The sequence below is a fragment of the Microcaecilia unicolor genome, chromosome 1, assembly GCF_901765095.1.
Source record: "Microcaecilia unicolor chromosome 1, aMicUni1.1, whole genome shotgun sequence".
Classification (NCBI taxonomy): domain Eukaryota; kingdom Metazoa; phylum Chordata; class Amphibia; order Gymnophiona; family Siphonopidae; genus Microcaecilia; species Microcaecilia unicolor.
Window position 1 is genome coordinate 463,691,250 of NC_044031.1, and position 17,817 is coordinate 463,709,066.

Sequence of the window (17,817 nt, forward strand, 5' to 3'; positions counted from 1 at the left end):
GCTGAAACCTTCTGCTCAGTGTGCTGCTGCGGCTAGGAAAGCGAATAGAATGTTGGGTGTTATTAGGAAGGGTATGGAGTCCAGGTGTGCGGATGTTATAATGCAGTTGTATCGCTCCATGGTGCGACCGCACCTGGAGTATTGTGTTCAGTACTGGTCTCCGTATCTCAAAAAAGATATAGTAGAATGGAAAGGTACAGCGAAGGGCGACGAAAATGATAGTGGGGATGGGACGACTTTCCTATGAAGAGAGGCTGAGAAGGCTAGGGCTTTTCAGCTTGGAGAAGAGACGGCTGAGGGGAGATATGATAGAAGTGTATAAAATAATGAGTGGAATGGATCGGGTGGATGTGAAGCGACTGTTCACGCTATCCAAAATACTAGGACTAGAGGGCATGAGTTGAAGCTACAGTGTGGTAATTTAAAACGAATCGGAGAAAATTTTTCTTCACCCAACGTGTAATTAGACTCTGGAATTCGTTGCCGGAGAACGTGGTACGGGCGGTTAGCTTGACGGAGTTTAAAAAGGGGTTAGATAGATTCCTAAAGGACAAGTCCATAGACCGCTATTAAATGGACTTGGAAAAATTCCGCATTTTTAGGTATAACTTGTCTGGAATGTTTTTTACGTTTGGGGAGCGTGCCAGGTGCCCTTGACCTGGATTGGCCACTGTCGGTGACAGGATGCTGGGCTAGATGGACCTTTGGTCTTTCCCAGTATGGCACTACTTATGTACTTATGTAAAGGAAGAAAGGAGAAAAACTGCACATGGATGAAGAAAATAGGCAGAAGCTGAGGACCAGAAATGAAGAAGAAAGGAGGAAAGTAAAAGAAATAAATGGAAAGGAAGCCCTGGAAACGGAGTTAGGAGGACAGATAGCAGCAGAATTGGATACTGGGCCAGCATGATCAGAAAAACAGTCACCAGACAACAAAGGTAGAAAAAATCATTTTATTTTCATTATAGTGTTTGGAATATGTTCACTTTGAGAATCAGGTGCTCAACATTAAAAGTTTATATTTATTTACTTATTTATGGCATTTTATCCCACATTAAACATGAATTAGATTGGAACCTGGGATCATTTAATTTTTTTTTGTCCTGGCGAGGGTAATGCATTGCCCCCCCCCCCCCCCACCCACTGGCTATAGCCAGCTCTGCAATTTTGGGGGGTGCAGAGTTGGACGGGGGGGGGGGCGCAATGGTGGACGGGGGGGGGGGGCGCAGTGGTGGACGGGGGGGGGGGGGCGCTGAGGTGGACCGGGGAGAGAGCCTGTTGTTAAAAATTTACCAGCACACCACTGGTTAAATTCCAACTTCAGGCACAGGCAGCTCCTTGTGACTCTGGGCAAGTCACTTAACCCTCCATCGCCCCATGTAAGCCGCATTGAGCCTGCCATGAGTGGGAAAGCGCGGGGTACAAATGTAACAAAAAAAAAAATCGACAACGTGGATAGAGCAGTGTCAGCTTCAGGGGCGTAGCCACGGGTGGGCCTGGACGGGCCCAGGCCCACCCACTTTCCCTCCAGGCCTGCCCCAACATCGTCGTACCAAGGCGGGGCGATCCGCCCCGCCAGCGTCGCAGCTCCGTCGAGGAGCAGACCACCCGAAACCCAACCTTAAAAGATGAATCGGATGGTGAAGCGCCTCGCGTTAGCTGCTCTCTCTACCCTGCTCTGCTGCAGCTGTAAAGTGATTTGCTCGTCGGCCCTTCCTTCACCATGTCCCGCCCTCTGATGTAACTTCCTATTTCCGCGAGGGGGGGACACGGTGAAGGAAGGGCCGACGAGCAAATCGCTTACAGCTGCAGGCAGAGCAGGGCAGACAGAGCAGCAGACGCGAGGTGCTTAAGATGGAGCATTAGCAGCAGTGGGGTGTCAGAGGGAGGGGAAGGGAAAGAGGTCAGATGCTGGAAGGAAAGGGGAAGATGGCAGAGGGGACAGGAGCTGGATGGGAGGGTCAGACTGAGAAAGGGAAGGGACATGTGCTGGTTGGAAGGAGGAAGAGAGGGGCTGGATGGGATCCTGAAAGAAAGAGTCAGAAAGAAGGGGAGGAGGAAGATTTGGAAGAGACAGTTACTGAATGGAGAGTGGGAAGGGACAGGTGCTGGTTGGAAGGGAGAGAGCTACTGGACATGGGAGGGAGAGGAAGAAGGGACTGGAGGGAAGGGAGAGAGCTGCTGGGACATGGGAGGGAGAGGAGGAAGGGGCTGGAGAGCTGCTGGACAAGGGAAGAAGAGGAAGAAGGGACTAGAGGGGAGAGAGCTGCTGGACATGAGAGAATAGGGAGAGAAAGAGGGGAGATGGATGAAAGGATGCAGAGAGAAAGGGGAGAAACTAGAAGGATGTGGAGAGAGGGAGGAGACTGAACAGAAAAGGGTAGAGAGATAGACACTGGATAGGGGAGATAGAGACACTAGATGGAAGGATCAGGAGAGAGGGTAGATGAGTGGAAGGATAAGGAGAGAAAGAGGGAAGACACTGGATGGAAGGGTAGGGAGAAAAAGGAGACGCTGGATGCAAAAGAAAGAGGGGAGACACTGGAAGGATGGGGAGAGAAAGAGGGGAGCTGCTGGATGGAAAGAGGGAGAGGACAGAGTAGGGAAAGACTGGAGAATAAGAGAAAGGGGCATGTGGAGATCAAGGGTGAGGAAAAGATGAAAAGCCATAGATGACGAATGGACAGGAAACCCTGGCAAGAGAAAGACGAAGGAAAGCAGAATCTAGAGACTGGGAGCAACACAATGAGAAAAAGTAAATGGCCATACAACAAAGGTAAAGAAAATAATTTTATTTTTAATTTAGGATAAAGTAATATGGTACCTGTGTTAATAAAGGTTCAGAGACCAATACTTCCTTCCTTAGGTCAGGAGAGGATACCATAACAGCGTTATACTGACCTGAGGCAGGAGGTTTTGGCCTCTGAAAGCTCATTGAAAGGGGTGTTAGGCTATTAAATAAATTATTTTCTGAAACCTGATGCACTGAAAAGCAGTACTTTACCCCTGTGTTACAAATGCATCTGATTAGTGTGACTACATTTTGCTGGGGAAGGGGGGGGGGGGGTAGAGAGAAAATTTTGTGCCCACCCACTTTAGGTTCAGGCCCATCCAAAACTGGCAGTCTGGCTACGCCACTGGTCAGCTTGCTTTGTTTGGGGTTAATGGGGATGACGGCTGGGCGGAGGTGAGGGAGAGGGATGATAAACTAATTGACTTCAACGTTTTACGTCATGCCGTTCTCCCTCTTGCGTCGCAGTGCCGGGAGGGCGGCGCATGCGTTCTGCTTTGCTTAGGTTCGCCCTGCCCATATATATGTTCGGGGTAACTCAGTAGCTGCAGCAACAGCACAGGTCGGTTGAGTTTTGTTGTATATGAGCGACACCGCTACATTTCCTTGTGAGGCCGATCTGCCACTACCGCCATGCTCCGGACAGTCCTGCAGCGCTCGGTGAGTTAATCGCCCACCTTTCATGACTGCTCCAAGGATAGGAAAGAGGCGGTTGGTTGGTTGGTTGGTTGGATGGATGTGTGTGTTTGTCCCCAGCGCCCTTCTAGGCACGAGGTGTTTGTGCAGGGGGCAGTGACGGGATTCGAAGAGAGGAGAGGCACCGTTGGAAAAGTTACCGGCACTGGTGTTAGCCTTTGTGTAGGGTGTTTGTTGGAGGGGGTGGGAGTCACTGGAGAAGGGGGATCAGGATCTGTGTGTCGGCACACGAAAACCAATGTAAAGATTAGCTGCCAACCGCAAGACCTAGTTGCTGTGATGCGCCACAGTAGGTTGTCTTACAGGTTTAACTGCAGCTTATCCTCAGGCCTGCTGGAATTCCGAGAATGTACCTACGGAGGTTGTGCTAATATTGTTCCCGAGTCTGCCCCCCCCCCCCTTGTTGTCATTCTAAAGTTTAATCGCATGTGCATAGCTCGTGAAAATCGGGTCTGATTTGTGAGTGCTGGCTAATTTTTTAGTAGGCATATCATTTACAAAAGAACTCTGAAGTCTGTGTGACAAGAAAAAGAATTTAAACTTCAAAATATAGTTGTGGTGTTCCTCTGTGACTTCACTTGGGTGGATAAAAATAAAGGTGAACTAAAAAAAAACTGCCAAAAGAAGTAAACAGCAACACCTTTCAGCTTCTTTGGCAGCTAAACAGATAGTCGGTTGCTCTTATTTGTGCTTAAATAATGCACAGGGTGTTAACCCAGAATACAATTGGAAGTATGGCATGTTGTAAACAAGCTGTACTTAGCTAGGTTACATTTCCTCGTCTTTAGTTACTAGAATCATGGGTAGTTTAAATATCAAATTGTCTGTTGTGCTCTTCAATTTACAAAGATAAACTACTTTTTTGAGTCACATAAAAATAACAGGGGTACCTTCCATTGCAAGGGGCATATAAATGATGTGGTGGTATGTGTTCATATGATGTCTAGATTGCATTAAGGTGCATTTTAGGACGGTTTCTTGGCATTGGCAAGATGTTGGATTGGTTATTTTTGAGGATTATTTGTATTTAAGAGGTTTTTTGTAAATTCATTGCTGATCTGGGCAGTTTTATTTTGTGCCAATGAATTTGTTTCTTAGATGGTGGTGTTCTTTTTGGAATAAGTTCTGTACTTTTTGTTCACGTTATAACTTCTGTCTTGTTTTGTATCAGCAGTAATAGGATGGCAGTTGTTTGAATATGATCCTTTAAGTTGGGCAGCACTGGTGCTTCCTCCTCTTCCATTTTTTTTTTTTAGTAACACAGGTGCAGACGCCCCCGTGTGCTAAAATTAATGCCGGAACAATGCTGGGCATTAATGGCCCTATGATCAGAACTAATAGCATGCAAATCTAGATGTTACACAGGCCAGGGCTGTTAAAAAAAAAAAAAAAAAAAAAACCCGGACCTGTCAAACCTAAGCGCCCCCCCCCCCCCCCCCCAAGGCCCTTGTGGTCTAGTGGGACTGCTAGACACACACCCATTCTTGAAACCGGCCTGGTGGTCTAGCGGGACCATTAGACCCCCACCCTTGAAGACACTGGCCTGATGGTCTAGTAGGATCGCTAGCCACTCACTTCACCTTGAAGAAACCAGTCTGACCACTAGACACCCCCCCCCCGGCCTACCTCATTGTAGTTGGAGGAGGGAGGAATTAGCACTCCCTCCTCTTCAGGTGCCGCCTCAAAATGGTGGTGCCCTGCCTGGGCCATCTTGGGATGCATTGGATGGGGACTTACTTCCATATAAGGTTTAAGCCCCACCCAGTGCTTCCCAGGATGGACCGGGCAGGGTGCAGCCATTTTGAGGAGGTGCCCAAAGAGGAGGGAGGGAGTGCTAGTCTATCCGTCCTCCAAGTACGAAGTGGTAGGCCATGGCAGGGGGGGGGGGTGCCGGTGTGGAAGGATAGTGATCAAGCCAGTTTCTTCAAGGTGAGGTGAGCTGAAGTGGGGGTGGGGGTCTGTTGGTCTCACTAGGCCACCAGGCCGGTTTCTTCAGTGTTGGGTGGGTGGGGCTAGTGGTCCCATTAGACCAGGGGTTTTTTTAGTGTTTGGGGGTGGGGGGTCTGGGGGTCCACTAGACCTCTAAGGCCTTGTTTTTGGGGGAGTGGGCTTGGGTTTGACAGGTCCAGGAGAAAATCCCAGGCCTGTCAAACCTCTTCAGTGGGTCTCCCCATTCCTCCCTTGCTGGCAAACCTTAACGTCATCTCCGAGTTGGCTGCTGTTCATTATAATTTGGTTTAATGTTGTGAAAGGTGGGAAAAGAACTCGGTGTAGTTCATACACAAATGTGCTAGAGTAGTGTATGTCAAATTTAGCTGTAAGACATTGGGGGAATATTTTCATTTGAAGCAAACATAGTCATGAAAAATTTATATTGTCCATTATATGCTAAATTGTGTGTCTTTTTTATTATCAGCTATTAACCTTTTGTTGTTGTACAGTGTTTCTGTACATTTTTCAGTGGTGCAAGATATTATGGATATGTGTTTTGCAGGTGAAACAGGTCCGCTACTTCCATAAAACAGCTTTGTGCAGTGGAGGCGAAGGAGCCTTGTTTGTGGTAAGTCATCATGCAGATATTCTTTGTAAAGAATTAAAAGTGAATTGTATTGTAAGTGAAAATGAATAGGGTAAGCTACATTTATTCTTTTATTATAGACATGCCCCTAGAGCTATCATAAATGTTATGATGATAACTTGGACTAGCATGAGGGTTTTCCAAGGAGGATGATACGCTCCCTAGATCACAAGAATCCCTTTTTTGATGAAGTCTTAAACTCCTGCTAGACCAGTCCAGCCAATGGGTTGTGAACCCTACCAACAAATGGAGGTACAGATACTAAACTTTCCCAGCAACATTGCCAGCGCCAAGGCTCAAGCAGATGGTTTATTTTTATTAAAAAGCTTGTTGTACTGCTCACCTTTACCAGATCGTAGTGGTTTAAAAAATAAAATCAAAATCAGATAAAATGAAAGGACAGACCTGACACTCGGTTCCAAAGACTGTTCTTTCTCCCAACGCATTTTTTTTAACAAGCAAACTCGGTATAAACCAGAGGGCACAATAGTCTCCCTTACTACTACTATTTAGCATTTCTATAGCGCTACAAGGCATACGCAGCGCTGTACAAACATAGAAGAAAGACAGTCCCTGCTCAAAGAGCTTACAATCTAATAGACAAAAAATAAATAAAGTAAGCAAATCAAATCAATTAATGTGAACGGGAAGGAAGAGAGGAGGGTAGGTGGAGGCGAGTGGTTACAAGTGGTTACGAGTCAAAAGCAATGTTAGAGGTGGGTTTTCAGTCTAGATTTAAAGGTGGCCAAGGATGGGGCAAGACATAGGGGCTCAGGAAGTTTATTCCAGGCGTAGGGTGCAGCGAGACAGAAGGCGCGAAGTCTGGAGTTGGCAGTAGTGGAGAAGGGAACAGATAAGAAGGATTTATCCATGGAGCGGAGTGCACGGGAAGGGGTGTAGGGAAGGACGAGTGTGGAGAGATACTGGGGAGCAGCAGAGTGAATACATTTATAGGTTAGTAGAAGAAGTTTGAACAGGATGCGAAAACGGATAGGGAGCCAGTGAAGGGTCTTGAGGAGAGGGGTAGTATGAGTAAAGCGACCCTGGCGGAAGATGAGACGGGCAGCAGAGTTTTGAACCGACTGGAGAGGGGAGAGGTGACTAAGTGGGAGGCCAGCAAGAAGCAGATTGCAGTAGTCTAAACGAGAGGTGACAAGGGTGTGGATGAGGGTTTTGGTAGAGTGCTCGGAAAGAAAGGGGCGGATTTTACGGATGTTGTAAAGAAAGAAACGACAGGTCTTGGCGGTCTGCTGGATATGAGCAGAGAAGGAGAGAGAAGAGTCAAAGATGACCCCAAGGTTTCGAGCTGAGGAGACAGGGAGAATGAGAGAGCCATCAACAGAAATAGAAAACGGGGGAGCGGGGAGGTGGGTTTGGGGGGGAAAATGAGAAGCTCGGTTTTGGTCATATTTAATTTCAGGTGGCGTTGAGACATCCAGGCAGCAATGTCAGACAAGCACGCTGAAACTTTGGTTTGGATGCAAGGTGAGATATCAGGGGTAGAAAGGTAGATTTGGGAGTCATCAGCATAGAGGTGGTAGGAAAAGCCATGGGATGAGATTAATGAACCAAGGGAAGAAGTGTAGATAGAAAAGAGGAGGGGACCAAGAACAGAACCCTGAGGTACGCCGACAGGCAGAGGGATAGAAGTAGAAGAGGATCCACCAGAGTGAACACTAAAGGTGCGGAGGGAGAGGTAGGAAGAGAACCAGGAAAGGACAGAGCCCTGGAATCCAAGTGAGGACAGGGTATCGAGAAGTATGCTGTGATAGACAGTGTCAAAAGCAGCGGAAAGATCAAGAAGAATGAGGATGGATATTGACCTCTGGATTTAGCCAGTAATAGGTCATTGGAGACTTTAGTAAGCGCAGTTTCGGTTGAGTGGAGAGGGCGAAAACCAGATTGTAATGGGTCAAGAATAGCATGTGAGGAGAGAAAATCAAGGCAGCGGCGGTGAACAGCACGCTCAAGTAATTTGGAGAGAAAAGGAAGGAGGGAGATGGGTCGGTAATTAGAGGGACAAGTAGGGTCAAGTGAAGGCTTCTTAAGGAGAGGTGTGACCACAGCATGTTTAAAGGCAGCAGGGACAGTCGCAGTGGAAAGTGAGAGGTTGAGAATGTGACAGATAAAAGGAATAAGAGTAGGAGAGATGGCATTAAGAAGGTGGATGGGAATGGGATCAGAGGAACAGGTGGTACATTTTGAGGAAGAAAGGAGAAGTGTAGTTTCCTCAATAGTAACTTCAGGAAAGGAGGAAGGGGAAGGAGAGAGAGGGGAACGGACTAGTGGAGGGAGAGCTGGTGAGGTAGAGAAAGCAAGGTTTATCTTTTGAACCTTGTTGTGAAAGAATTCAGCAAGGGTCTGAGGAGATAATGAAGGGGGAGTTGGGGGAGGGGGCACCTTGAGGAGAGAGTTCAATGTGGTGAAGAGAAGTCGAGGATTAGAGCCAAGAGAGTTGGTCAGTTGGATATAATAATCCTGTTTGGCACGTAAAAGAGCAGATTGGAAGGAGGTCAGCATGAACTTAAAGTGTAAGAAATCAGCAAGGGCCCGAGATTTCCGCCAGAGGCGTTCGGCGGAGCGGGTACAGGAACGTAGGTAGCGGATATTAGAAGTCAGCCAGGGTTGGGGTTTTGTACGCCTTACAGGGCGGGTCATCAAAGGTGCAAGAGTGTCTAAGGCAGAGGATAGAGTATTGTTGTAAGAAGAAACAGCCTCGTTGACAGACGTGGATGGTGCCACAGTAGAGAGGAGGTTTGAAACATGGGAGGATAGAGATGAAGGGTCAATGTCGTGAAGATTCCTAGATAAATTAGATAGGATAGGACGGGACTGGGAGGGAGGAGATTTAAGTGTGAAAGTTATAAGATGGTGATCAGAGAGGGGAAGATCGGAGGCAAGGAAACTAGAGGGTGAACAGTTGGAGGAGAAGATGAGATCAAGACAGTGACCATTTTGATGAGTGGGGGAGGTGGAGCATAGTTGGAGATTAAAGGACGACGTTAAAGCGAGTAACTTGGAAATATAAGAGTTGGAAGGATCATTAGCAGGAATATTAAAGTCACCAAGGATGAGAGAGGGGGAGGAAGGATCATGGAAGAAGGCAAGCCAGGCATCAAAGTCACTGAGAAAGGATGAAAGGGACTTATCAGGGGGACGATAAATGACCGCTATTCCCTTCACCCCAGGTTACAGGTGAAAAGCCAGCTTAAAGAAATGGATTTTCAATAACGTCTTAAACCTTTTGTAGTTAACTTCTGAGCAAATTTCTTTAGGTAACTCATTCCATAGTTTTGGAGCCAGCCATAAGAAGGCCCTTTCCCTTGTTGCAGTCCAGTGCGCCTTAAACAGAAAAGGCATTGACATCCTATAGTACTGCCTTGATCTAAGACATCTTGCAGTTGTATACAAAATTGTCCACCTATTTAGATATGGTGGTTTTTTGTTCCCTTAATGATGTGATGTGTGCTATATACATGATCTTAAACCTACTCCTAATAACCAAAGGAGTCGCATGATCAAAGATCCAGTCATGGTGTAGGTTAGACTAGTGCAGTATGTTTCCTATACAGGGTTGATTTCCCAGGGCGCAATCCATGGTCTGCATCCTCTGTGGTTGAATGCCTTGGCTGGTGTTTGGGACACAGTCCTTACCTGATTGAGCCTGGTGGGGTTTATTCCTCTGAAGTCCCAAGCTGGAGCCCAGGAGTATTCGCGTGGCTGAGGTGTGCTGGCACAGATCCCTGTGGGGCCCTTGCCAGCAGGGGGGGGATATAAGGGTACCCCACTTCCCCTTCCCAAGTGCCCCTGATTATTCAGCTTTATTTTTATTATCAAATTTTCTTCCATGCTAGGGTGGTCTTCTCTGTTTCAGAGGGCTTGGGGTCTTGAGGCTAAAAATGACCAAAATTGGTGTGACCCGTGTATAAGTCAAAGCCACACACAAAGCCAAATTTCCCTCCTCCCCAGACAACAGGTTTTTCTACCTTACACACACCAGCACATAATACACTTTTTCCTGCCTCACTCACACCCTTCCTCAACTAGCATGTCCTCCTGCCTCGCTCACATCCCAGCACACAGATCCAGCATGTTTTCTCTGCTTTTTTTTTTTTGCTGGTCTCTTTCCCCCCCCCCCCCCCCCCCCTCGTGCCTTTAAATTCTCAAATGTTTGGCATGCTGACAGTGCACTGTCCCAGGTTAGAAAGCTGCAGCTGTTGTTTGTCCCCCAAATTCTTATCTTGTTGCAGTCTACTACCTGAGCAAAAGCTCCTGCAGGCATTTTCCTCATCTTTTGCAGGATTAGAAATGAATTTGGAGTTTTTTCTGGCAGCGAGGAGTTGAAGATTTGTGTCTCGCAGTGCTGGGAGAAGAGATAAAAGGGCATAAAATGAGATTTAAAGCTGGAAGTTTCTTGTTAATCTGCAAATTAATGAGAGAAGGCTCCACCTCCTGTTCTGCACAGACTGATGGCATCATGAAAGATAGGGTGGCGCTTTAGACTGAGAGCTAAGCCTGTTGAGAAAATCTTTTCTTGTTGGCTCTACTCCTTTTAGTGCTGATCGGTCAGAATGGTCCTTGGTGCAGGAAGCAAAGTAAAAGAGTCTGCTCTCTAGTACTGCTGAGCAAGGAGGTTAGACTGAGAACAGGAGTCAGTACAGGCTAAGGCTATTTTTATTTATCAGGATTGCTATCTATCCCATTGTATGGATAGAAGCCTGTAGGCGAAGCTTACTGGCAGTGGTGCACCCAAAACAATAGCAAATACTATTGAAAGCAATAGTAAAAGATTATTAGAAATATGGACGGCCTATGCGTTGTCCATCTGTAAAAAGTCAAAAGCTGTTACAGTTGAATAGACAGTGCCTTAAAAAGTGGAGGGCAAAAGATATTTTTTCTTTTTACTTGACAGCTTTTTTAATTTATTTGAAAGTTTTCCATATGTAGATATAATTATCTCTCTATATAAAAAGCAACACCAACGTTCTATGAAGCCTCCAGCCGGAAGTGTGAAGGGGGCGAGATATCCGGTTTCCCTATGAGTGTCTGCCCCGCCCTCTCTAACACAGTCAGTGAAGGAAAACAGCAGAGCACGAAATCAAATCGCTGGCTCTGTAACAGTGAAGGACTCAGAGGGGGAGGGGAGAGAGGCCAGAGGGCAGGGACACACACACTCCCACATGCACACAGAAGAAAACATTGCTAGCCCCCATTTCATTTGCATCAGAAACGGGGCTTTTTTACTAGTCATAAAATAAAAACTGAATAGCACTAAAACAGCTTAAAAAATTATTGTAGCTGGTGGAAGCAGCACTAATAAAGGCTGTATTTTGCGATTAAGTTTTCTACACTGTTCTATACAATACAGTAAAACATGGTCAAATTTCAGTGAGTTGGATATCTTGTTTACTGTTGGATTCATCTTAACTGTTGTTGTAATCTGCCTTGGGAAGCCTGAAGATTGGAAGTCAAATTAAACTCTTCTTTCATTGGGGAACATGGAATCACATGTTCACCTCATCTCTTTTGTACAAATGGATTATTCTGTTTTGAGCTTTTCAGGGACAAGTGGTTTTCATAAATCAAAATAATACAAATATTTTCTTTCATGCAGATCTCTCATTTATTTAAACATAACTAAATGGGCTATAAGCCCCTAATACAGTCCATTGATTTTTCTTATATTTTGTCCTTGTGATGACTTATACGGTACCAAAACTGGAAATACAGTGATACAGAATTCAGTAACATCTAAAACTTATTAACATTATAATTGTTTGCATTTGGGTAATAACTGAGAAAATGCAGTTGAAAACTGACTTGAAAAAGAAATATATATCATAGAACTGGAAAATGTTGACACTTTTAGACTGACTTTGGACTTTTGCATGAAGGTTGCTTTGCCCTCATTGAATCTCTGTCTTTTGAATAGTAGTAATAAACAATATTAAGTGCATTTTATTATACCACTGCATTCTCAAAACAAAAGGAGCACATTTCCACAAACCATCTCACGCAGGCACAACGTGATATGGTACAACGAAGAACTAAAAAAAACTGAAAACACAATCCACTCGAATGAGCATGGAAAAAAATGAAAGATGCACAAACACTCACTGCATGGAAACACAATCAAAGAAAATACAAATACACAATAAGACAAGCCAAAAGGCAATACTACAGAACCAAAATAGGGCCGGACTACAAAGACACGAAAATATTATACCAACTAGTGGACAAACTACTAGGCACCACTGTTGTCACCACAACCAACACAGATATCCCACCTGCAGATAAATTTGCAAAATACTTCAAAGAAAAAATTGTAAACCTACACATCACGTTACCTCAGAACAGCACCGACATCGGAAATTTCATTGACTGTATGGACCTAGTCCACGGCGAATATCCAGTGGACAGATTCTGGACAAGCTTCCTTCCACCAACCACTGAAGCAGTCAACCAAGTGATTAATAAGTTCTTCAAGACTCATTGTAAATTGGACATCTGCCCTAGTCACCTATTAAAATCTGCCCCCCACTGCTTCACAACAGACCTCGCATCCCATTTAAACTACATGTTACAACATGGTCTCTTCCCTTAGGAAAACGGCAATATCCTACTCACCCCAATGCCAAAAGATACCAAGAAAAAAAACAAATGTTTCATCAATTACCGCTCAGTAGGATCAATCCCACTAGTAGTCAAACTGATGGAAAGCATGGTAACTAAACAACTAACTGACTACATAAACAAATTCACAATACTTCACGAATCACAATCAGGTTTCCGCTTCAACCACAGCACCGAAACAGTTCTAATTACCCTATTAGCCAAATTCAAACAAGAGATTGCAACAGGCAAAAGCGTACTTCTCCTACAGTTCGACATGGTAAATCACAACATTCTACTAAGCATCCTAGAATATTTCGGGATTGGTGGAAGTGTACTTAGCTGGATCAAAGGTTTCCTAACCAATAGAACATATCAAGTGAAATTGAACTCGAACATATCACCACCCTGGAAAGCAGACTGTGGAGTACCTCAAGGATCGCCACTAACACCACTCCTTTTCAACCTAATTTGTATTGTATTATAACATTGATGACCCCACTAGCCAAGTCCTTATTCAATCAAGGCCTCAACCCTTTCATATATGCAGATGATGTCACAATTTACATCCCATACAAACATGACCTTACAGAAATCACCAAAAAAATCAATCTCAGCCTAAACATCATGAACTCATGGGCAAATGCATTTCAACTAAAACTTAATGCAGAAAAAACAGTCTTATCCTCTCATCCCAATATAACACGAACAAACCCACCAACATAACCACCTGAGACTACACCCTCCCCATCTCAGACAGCTTGAAAATTCTCAGTGTCATAATCGACCGAAACCTCACACTAGAGAGCCATGTGAAAACTATAACGAAGAAAATGTTCCACTCAATGTGGAAGCCAAACGAGTGAAACCTTTTTTTTTTTTTCCCCCGAGAAAAATATTTCGCAACCTGGTACAATCTATGGTACTACTACTTGACATTTCTAAAGCGCTACTAGGGTTACGCAACGCGGTACAATTTAACATAGGACAGTCCCTGCTCAAAGGAGCTTACAATCTAAAGGACAAATGTACAGTCAGTCAAATAGGGGCCGACTAGGTTTCCTGAAAGGTATAAAGGTTAGGTGCCGAAAGCAACATTGAAGAGGTGGTCTTTGAGCAAGGATTTGAAGATGGGTAGGGAGGGGGGCTTGGCGTAAGGGCTCAGGAAGTTTATTCCAAGCATAGAGTGAGGCGAGGCAGAATGAGTGGAGCCTGGAGTTGGCGGTGGTGGAGAAGGGTACTGAGAGGAGGGATTTGTCCTGTGAGCGGAGGTTACGGGCGGGAACGTAAGGGGAAATGAGGGTAGAGAGGTAATGAGGGGCTGCAGACTGAGTGCATTTGTAGGTAAGAAGGAGAAGCTTGATCTGTATGCGGTATCTGATTGGAAGCCAGTGAAGTGACCTGAGAAGAGGGGTGATATGAGTATATCGGTTCAGGTGGAATATAAGACGTGCAGCAGAGTTCTGAACAGATTGAAGGGGGGATAGATGGCTAAGTGGGAGGCCGGTAAGGAGTAGGTTGCAGTAGTCAAGGCGAGAGGTAATGAGAGCGTGGACGAGAGTACGGGTGGTGTGCTCAGAGAGGAAAGGGCAAATTTTGCTGATGTTAAAGAGAGAGAAGCGACAGGTCTTGGCTATCTGCTGGATATGCGCAGAGAAGGAGAGGGAGGAGTTGAAGATGACTCTGAGGTTGCGGGCAGATGAAATGGGGAGGATGAGGGTGCCATCAACTGAGATAGAGAGTGGAGGAAGAGGAGAAGTGGGTTTTGGTGGAAAGACGATAAGCTCGGTCTTGGACATGCTCAGTTTCAGGTGGCGGTTGGACATCCATGCAGCAATGTCGGATAAGCAGGCCGATACCTTGGCCTGGGTCTCTGCGGTGATGTCTGGTGTGGAGAGAGATAGCTGGGTGTCATCAGCATAAAGATGATACTGGAAACCATGAGATGAGATCAGTGAGCCCAGGGAAGAGGTGTAGATTGAAAAAAGAAGGGGTCCAAGGACAGATCCCTGGGGAACTCCAACAGAGAGCGGGATGGGGGTGGAGGAAGATCCATGAGAGTGTACTCTGAAGGTGCGGTGGGAGAGATAGGAGAGGACAGACCCCTGGAACCCAAATGAGGACAGTGTGGCAAGAAGTAAATCATGATTGACAGTATCAAAAGCAGCGGATAGATCAAGGAGGATGAGGATGGAGTAGTGGCCTCTGGATTTGGCAAGGAACAGGTCATTACAGACTTTAGAGAGTGCCGTTTCTGTCGAGTGTAGAGGGCGAATACCAGATTGAAGCGGATCGAGGATGGCATGAGAGGAGAGAAAATCAAGGCAGCGGCTGTGAACAGCACGCTCAAGTATTTTGGAGAGGAAGGGTAGGAGGGAGATGGGGGCGGTAGTTGGAGGGACTGGTAGGGTCAAGTGATTTAACGGTATCTACACGGGATGCAAAGAACAAATCATAAACTCCAAACTGCTCAGAACACAGCAGCCAGACTTATATTTGGAAAAACGAAATTCGAAAGAGCCAAATCCCTACGGGAAAAACTGCACTGGCTCCCAATTAAAGAACGCGCCGCGTTCAAAATCTGCACCCTGGTGCACAAAATCATTTACGGAGAAGCCCTGGGATACATGACAGACCTCATAGACCTACCAACCAGAAACACATCAAAATCGACACGAACATACCATAATCTCCATTACCCAAGCTGCAAAGGACATAGTAACATAGTAGATGACGGCAGAAAAAGACCTGCACGGTCCATCCAGTCTGCCATCCAGGACTCAAATACAAAACAACCTATGCGTCCAGCTTCTCCTATATAAGCACACAACTATGGAACACATTACCAAAAGCTGTGAAAACAACATATAACAACCTGAAATTCCGGAAATTACTAAAAACTACCTTGTTCAAAAAGGCATACCCAAACGACCCAACTTAAATGCGTTAACCCAACAACACAACAAAACCAAAGCTCATACTGGACATAATGGGCATTACCTAACTCTTCCACAATGTGTCTGTCACATGTGAACTTTACCACAACCACACTTTGTATTTGTTATAACCGGTATTGGCGATCGCCTCTATGGTACCATGTAAGCCACATTGCGCCTGCAAATAGGTGGGAAAATGTAGGATACAAATGTAACAAATATCCTTAGCCAAGGTAGGATAGTTAGCCTAGATCAAAAGATTTATTTATTGAGATTTGGAGCGTTGGGAGGGTCTGGAGTTGTTGTGGTTTGGTCAGACAGCGACAGTTAAAATGAATGTCTTGCCTCGACTGTTATATCTATTTCAGCCCTTCCCCTTCGTTTGTCTCAAGGTTTCCTCTTGAAATTGCAAGATCGTATTATTCATTTTATTTGGTCTGTAAGAGGCTGCTCCTACCTTTATCGGGAAAACAGGCAGGGTGGCTTGAGAGTACCTAACCTTTTCTGGTACTACAGAGCGGCTCACACAAGGGCATGATAGATTTGCATATCTTCAATTATCCCATTTTCTCTCCTCGGCTTCTGTTTACTTGAAGATCTCCAGGAGGACTCTTATTTGGAAGACCTATGTGGATATTCTCAAAGTGCTTGTGGTTGAATAACCTGCTTATATAAATATTTTTTGTTCTTTAACTCCAGCTTACACTCTATATCGTTTGAATTTGCAAACGATGTAGGGTGTTGGCTGGGGTTAGATGAGAATTAGTGTAAATCCTTGAGAGAGCGCTTTTGAAGGTATCTATTTCTGTACCCTTTAAGGAAAATGCTGTTAAGGTTGTGTTTAGATTGAATTTTCTTTCCAGGAAAGGTGGCTCCTTGTAACCTCAGACTGGTATGTTTTCCAGATTGTCTGGGCAGGCTGCCCTTTCAGTTGGCAATGCAGACCTCCAAATTGCCCACCAAGAGCATCAAGTCTGTGAGGTCTTCTGAGAGTGAGACACCTCCCTTGGTGGACCTCTTTATTACCTCAACAACAAGGTTGCTCAGTACTGCTCCATACTCGGGTCTTACGGCAGACTACCCTTGGATGCCTCCCTCTTTCTGTATAAGTATCTTCCTATCCCTCTTATAGGGAAGACCCTGCTGCAACTCAAGCAGTCTTGAGGAACCATGATCCTCATTGTGCCTTATTGGTTGAGACAGATCTGGTTCCCTTTTCTTCTGGAGTTGTCCTCTAAAGAACCGTGGAGACTGGACGGCTTTCCGATCTTCATCACACAGAACAAGGGGTCACTTCTGCACCCTTTATTCCAATCCTTGGTTCTCATGGCTTGGATATTGAGCATAGAATTTGATACTTTACAGCTGCCTGAAGGTTTCTCCCAAATCCTTGATTCCATCAAGAAGTAGTCTACTTTCAAGTGGAGATTTACCATCTGGTGTGAGGGCAAGGTTCTAAATCCTGTCACTCATCTTACATAGAATCTGCTTGAGTACCTGCTCCAGCTCTGAGTCTGCTTTGATGGGTTCACATCAGTGCAGTTAGAGAGGTAAGCCTGTCTCTGTACAGCCTCTAGTTCAATGTTTCCAAGTCTTGTTCTGGAGTATCCCTTGCCAGTCAGGTGTTCAGGATATCCACAATGAATATGCATGAAAGAGATTTGTATATAATGGAGGCAGTGTATTCAAATCAAGTTCATGCATATTCATTGTGGTTATCCTGAAAACCTGACTGGCAAGGGGTACTACAGGACTGGACTTGGGAAACACTGCTCTAATTCACTTCATGAGAGGCTTGCTGCTGACAAAGCCTCCAGTCAAGCCTCAACCTGAGTCATGGGACCTCAATGTTGTCCTCGCCCAACTAAGCTCCTTTTGAGCTGCTTGACTCCAGTCATCTGACCTGACTACTTGACCTTGAAGGTATTTTTATTTTATTTTATTTATAACCATTTAAATTTTTACAAGTGATAAAACAACTTGCCAGAAATACAGAGAAGGTAATATATAGGAATTATGTAAATCAGGTAATTCTATTCTCTTCCTTAGACCACTAAATAGGGAGAGTGAAACAAGACAAGGAGATCAATAAAACAGTAAACAGAAAAAAAACCATGGTATTAACCTGTTTATCGCCAGATATTACTCATCTAATTCATTATTCCACATTGATCATCTGGTTGGCTTCTTCAAGCCCAATATGG

The 17,817-nt window shown here is 45.2% G+C and overlaps 1 protein-coding gene across 1 annotated transcript in view; it reads left to right on the plus strand.

Annotated features, from left to right (window-relative positions):
- Positions 1–3,297: 3,297 nt before the first annotated feature.
- Positions 3,298–17,817, plus strand: part of NDUFV2 (NADH:ubiquinone oxidoreductase core subunit V2) — an 81,336-nt gene continuing 66,816 nt past the window's right edge. Inside the window, exons 1-2 of the mRNA XM_030213372.1 lie at positions 3,298–3,451; positions 5,982–6,047. Coding sequence (XP_030069232.1) covers positions 3,425–3,451; positions 5,982–6,047 — 93 coding nt within the window. The 5' untranslated portion in view covers positions 3,298–3,424. The remainder of the gene's footprint in view (positions 3,452–5,981; positions 6,048–17,817) is intronic.